The 5,688-nt window shown below is 49.6% G+C and overlaps 1 protein-coding gene across 1 annotated transcript; it reads right to left on the bottom strand.

Moving 5' to 3' along the window:
• Positions 1-8: 8 nt before the first annotated feature.
• LOC137361213 (merozoite surface protein CMZ-8-like) lies at positions 9-422 on the bottom strand (the record flags this gene model as incomplete). The annotated part of the gene is made up of 1 exon (XM_068026128.1): positions 9-422. A coding segment is annotated over exon 1 (414 nt), but the record flags the coding sequence as incomplete, so codon positions are not given.
• Positions 423-5,688: the final 5,266 nt, after the last annotated feature.

Here is a 5,688-nt window from a genome sequence, read left to right as displayed (position 1 = left end):
TGGGTTACAGCAGCAGTGGTCGGGGTTACGGCAGCAGTAGGTGGGGTTACAGCAACTGTGGGCGGGGTTACAGGAGCAGTGGGTGGATTGACAGCAGCAGTGGGTGGATTTACAGGAGCAGTGGGTGGGGTTACAGCAGCAGTGGGTGGATTTACAGGAGCAGTGGGTGGATTTACAGGAGCAGTGGGTGGGGTTACAGCAGCAGTGGGTGGATTTACAGGAGCCGTGGGTGGGGTTACAGCAGCAGTGGTTGGGGTTACAGCAGCAGTGGGCGTGATTACAGCAACTGTGGGCGGGTATACAGCAGCAGTGGGTGGGGTTACAGCAGCAGTGGGCGTGATTACAGCAACTGTGGGCGGGTATACAGCAGCAGTGGGTTCGGTTACAGCAGCAGTGGGTGGGGTTACAGCAGCAGTTGGCATGATTACAGCAACTGTGGGTGGGGTTACAGCAGCAGTGGGTGGGTTTACAGCAGCTGTCAGCGGGTATACAGCAGCAGTGGTTGCATTTAGAGCAGCAGTGGGTGGATTTATAGGAGCAGTGGGTGGGGTTACAGCAGCAGTGGGTGGATTTACAGCAGCAGTGGGTTTGGTTACAGCAGCAGTGGGGTGGATTTACAGGAGCAGTGGGTGGGGTTACAGCAGCAGTTGGCATGATTACAGCAACTGTGGGTGGGGTTACAGCAGCAGTGGGTGGGTTTACAGCAGCTGTCAGCGGGTATACAGCAGCAGTGGGTGGATTTACAGCAGCAGTGGGTGGATTTACAGCAGCAGTGGGTGGATTTACAGCAGCAGTGGGTGGATTTACAGCAGCAGTGGGTGGATTTACAGGAGCAGTGGGTGGATTTACAGCAGCAGTGGGTGGATTTACAGGAGCAGTGGGTGGATTACAGCAGCAGTGGGTGGATTTACAGGAGCCGTGGGTGGGGTTACAGCAGCAGTGGGTGGGGTTACAGCAGCAGTGGGTGGATTTTCAGGAGCAGTAGGTGGAGTTACAGCAGCAGTGGGTGGGATTACATCAGCAGTAGGTGGGGTTACAGCAGCAGTAGGTGTGGTTACAGCAGCAGTGGGTGGGGTTACAGCAGCAGTAGGTGGGGTTACAGCAACTGTGGGTGGGGTTACAGGAGCAGTGGGTGGGGTTTACAGCAGCAGTGTGCGGGTTTACAGAAGCAGTGGTTGGGGTTAGTAATATCTCCAATTTTGCAGATGGGAACAAAACTAGGTGGGAGGGTGAGTTGTGAGGAGGATGCAGAGAGGCTTCAGGGTGATTTGGACAAGTTGAGTGAGTGGGCTAATGCATGGCAGATGCAGTATAATGTGGATAAATGTGAGGTTATCCACTTTGGTAGCAAAAACAGGAAGGCAGATTCTTATCTGAACAGTTATAAACTGAGAGAGGGGAATATGCAGCAAGACCTGGGTGTTCTCGTACACCAGTCGCTGAAGTTAAGCATGCAGGTGCAACAGGCGGTAAAAAAGGCAAATGGTATGTTGGCCTTCATAGCGAGAGGATTTGAGTACAGGAGCAGGGATGTCTTGATGCAATTATACAGGGCCTTGGTGAGGCCACACCTGGAATATTGTGTGCAGTTTTAGTCCCCTTATCTTGCTATAGAGGGAGTGCAGCGAAGGTTACCAAACTGATTCCTGGGATGGCGGGTCTGACGTATGTGGAGAGATTGAGTCGGTTAGGATTATATTCGCTGGCATTCAGAAGAGTGAGGGGGGTTCTCTTAGAAACCTATAAAATTCTAACAGGACTTGACAGGGTAGATGCAGGAAGGATGTTCCCGATGGTGGGGGAGTCCAGAACCAGGGGTCACACACAGTCTAAGGACACGGGGTAAACCTTTCAGGACTGAGATGAGGAGAAATGTCTTCACCCAGAGAGTGGTGAGCCTGTGGAATTCGCTACCACAGAAAGCAGTTGAGGCCAAAACATTGTATGTTTTCAAGAAGGAGTTAGATATAGCTCTTGGGCGAAAGGGATCAAAGGTAATGAGGGGAAGGCGGGAACAGGTTACTGAGTTGGATGATCAGTCATGATCATAATGAATGGTGGAGCAGGCTCGAAGGGCCGAATGGCCTACTCCTGCTTCTATTTTCTATGTTTCGATATAACTGCAAAGATGTCACATCAATGAGGACACGGTGTAGCCTGTAAATATAGGGTGGGATTTTCAAGTGTTTGAACAAGTTAAATGGAAATACCTTTCTCTGTAATTTAGTGGATTAACTACTTACAAAGTAGTTAATCCACTGGTCCAATCTGCACCTTCTCCTTTGTTATCTCTTGCCCAACCCCCACCTCACTTGTTTATAATCTGTGACTTTTCTAATATTTGTCAGTTCCGAAGAAGGGTCACTGACCCGAAACGTTAACTCTGCTTCTCTTTCCACAGATGCTGCCAGACCTGCTGAGTGAATCCAGCATTTCTTGTTTTTGTTACAAAGTACTGTTTCGTTCATGTTGATTTTTAGTTCAGCTGTTATAGTAAAAGTTTTAAAACAGGAAATCTTGTGTACGTCTTTAAATGGGGAGTTCATATCGCGTGTTTTTTAACACTAAGAGTCTCACTGGGGTCACAAAGACTTCTTCACAATCGACACGCTCCTTTCTGCAGCTCCATTCGATGCTGGGTGATATTGTGGTACCAGAGCATGCTTGACTCCATTCTTAATCAGAAATATTCCGAGCACATCTGATGTAAACTATGTGCCGTTGCCTGACACCAACACCTCTGGTAACCCATAAATTGCAAGCCAACTTCTCAAAGCGTCTGGCAAATGGCGTCTCAAGCTCTCTCTAAATCTTAACAGAATGATGACTCTTAAACACCAATGGAGACAGCCTTGATCTACACTCAGTTCATTTCTATGTGTTTACTACTCCCGTAGTTTCTCATCATCACACTGCTTCGGCCAACCGTTCATGACCAACAAAATCAACGTCCACCTCTGAGGCCGCGCTGCCGCTAAGGATGGTACCGTCTTCTTTGAACCAAAAATGATCGTAAGGGTTTGGTGGTCAATTAACAAAGTGAATTTCCTACTGTGCCAGTACCAGCGGAACTTTGTAATACCATACATGATGGCTAACGCGTGAGTAATTTTGCGCTGACTTTGCAGCATGTGTTACAGGCCTCGCCACACCATCTTCCGTGAAGTGAGATAACACCATATGTGGTGAGGTATGGCACGCGGAAACCAATTGTTTCTTGAAATCGTGGGCAAAACAGCATCACTCATCAATAAAGCAGTGAAAAGATCTTCAAACACTGCCCGAGCCGGAAGCTGATAAAGGCAGTACATTACAAATGTGGCGGAAATGGCTGACGTTGGGGAACGAAATAGGCCCTTTCTCCAGAGCCAGTAGTTTTTGGTTTCAGGCAGTACAGTATCATACAGTCGCCTGAAATACTGCTCAGACTTTGGGATGAATTTTACCAGCCCCTCGACGTCGAGTGTTGTGACGGGATCCCATAAAATATACGGGGGAGCGGCCCGCCACGGCTCCCGACGATGAGAGGGCCCCTACCTGGCTCCGGGGGCCATCCCACGCTGACATTACGGCCGCCCAGTGCAACTCGCGCACCTTCAGAACTCCGATCGGACGTGCGAGGCGACACACTGGTGGGGAGGGGGGGGAGGAGGGAAATTATCAGGGTCGGGGGGGGGGGGGGGGAAACTTTTTATTGGCCACGAGGATGGTGGGAAGGTGCTGAAGGGCAAATGTGAAGAGGTTGGGATGTAAGTTCGGGTTGGGACTAGAATAATGTTTCGACATATAGGCTATCAATAAAACAATGGGGGGGGGGTGCGGGCACGTGTTTGGAAAGGGCCTCCAGCTTTCAATTATTTATTTAATGAAAATCAACAAAGATATAACTTACAAAATTGTAATTTTTGCTAAGGGCTTGAACCCTTTAAAAATGGCATCATCGGGGGGCAGCCGTTCCGTCCCCTCTGACTTCAAAGCACCCGCCACGATGTGCAGTGCGCTAATAAAATTCAGCCCTTTGTCTCAGAAAAGCTCACACTGACACCGAAAACACAGGTTTTAACAGACATTGTAACCCTTCTAAATCTTCTTCTTTGGCCTCCTTGTCTCGAGAGACAATGGGTAAGCGCCTGGAGGTGGTCAGTGGTTTGTGAAGCAGCGCCTTTTCTTTCTTTCTTTTGGGCCTCCTTATCTCGAGAGACAATGGGTAAGCGCCTGGAGGTGGTCAGTGGTTTGTGAAGCAGCGCCTAGAGTGGCTATAAAGGCCAATTCTAGAGTGACAGACTCTTCCACAGGTGCTGCAGATAAAATTGGTTGTCGGGGCTGTTACACAGTTGGCTCTCCCCTTGCGCTTCTGTCTTTTTTCCTGCCAACTGCTAAGTCTCTTCGACTCGCCACACTTTAGCCCCGCCTTTATGGCTGCCCGCCAGCTCTGGCAATCACAGGCAACTGACTCCCACAACTTGTGATCAATGTCACAGGACTTCATGTCGCGTTTGCAGACGTCTTTAAAGCGGAGACATGGACGGCCGGTGGGTCTGATACCAGTGACGAGCTCATTGTACAATGTGTCTTTGGGGATCCTGCCATCTTCCATGCGGCTCACATGGCCAAGCCATCTCAAGCGTCGCTGGCTTAGTAGGGTGTATATGCTGGGGATGTTGGCCGCCTCGAGGATTTCTGTGTTGGAGATACGGTCCTGCCACCTGATGCCAAGGATTCTCCGGAGGCAGCGAAGATGGATTGAATTGAGACGTCGCTCTTGGCTGACATACGTTGTCCAGGCCTCACTGTCGTAGAGCAAGGTACTGAGGACACAGGCTTGATACACTCAGACTTTTGTGTTCCATGTCAGTGCGCCATTTTCCCACACCCTCTTGGCCAGTCTGGACATAGCAGCAGATGCCTTTCCCATGCCCTTGTCGATTTCTGCATCGAGAGACAGGTTACTGGTGATAGTTGAGCCTAGGTAGGTGAACTCTTGAACCACTTCCAGAGTGTGGTCACCGATATTGATGGATGGAGCATTTCTGTCGTCCTGTCCCATGATGTTCGTTTTCTTGAGGCTGATGATTAGCCCAAATTCGTTGCAAGCAGCCGCAAACCTGTCGATGAGTCTCTGCAGACACTCTTCAGTGTGAGATGTTAAAGCAGCATCGTCAGCAAAGAGGAGTTCCCTGATGAGGACTTTCTGTACTTTGGTCTTCGCTCCAAGACGGGCAAGGTTGAACAACCTTGTCACCTGATCTTGTTTGGAGGAAAATTCCTTCTTCTGAAGACTTGAAGGCATGTGAGAGCAGCAGGGAGAAGAAGATCCCAAACAGTGTAGGTGCGAGAACACAGCCCTGCTTCATGCCACTCAGGATAGGAAAGGGGTCTGATGAGGCGCCGCTATGCTGAATTATGCCTTTCATATTGTCATGAAATGAGGTGATGATACTTAGTAGCTTTGGTGGACATCCGATCTTTGCTAGTAGTCTGAAGAGACCACATCTGCTGACGAGGTCAAAGGCTTTGGTCAGATCAATGAAAGCAACGTAGAGGGGCATCTGTTGTTCACGGCATTTCTCCTGTAGCTGGCGAAGGGAGAATAGCATGTCAATGGTGGATCTCTCTGCTCGAAAGCCACACTGTGCCTCAGGGTAGACACGCTTAGCCAGCTTCTGGAGCATGTTTAAAGCGACTCGA

The sequence above is a fragment of the Heterodontus francisci genome, unplaced genomic scaffold, assembly GCF_036365525.1.
Source record: "Heterodontus francisci isolate sHetFra1 unplaced genomic scaffold, sHetFra1.hap1 HAP1_SCAFFOLD_1929, whole genome shotgun sequence".
In the NCBI taxonomy this organism is placed as follows: Eukaryota; Metazoa; Chordata; class Chondrichthyes; order Heterodontiformes; family Heterodontidae; genus Heterodontus; species Heterodontus francisci.
Note: the sequence above shows the minus strand (reverse complement) of the source record. Positions and strands in the feature narration are given on the sequence as shown.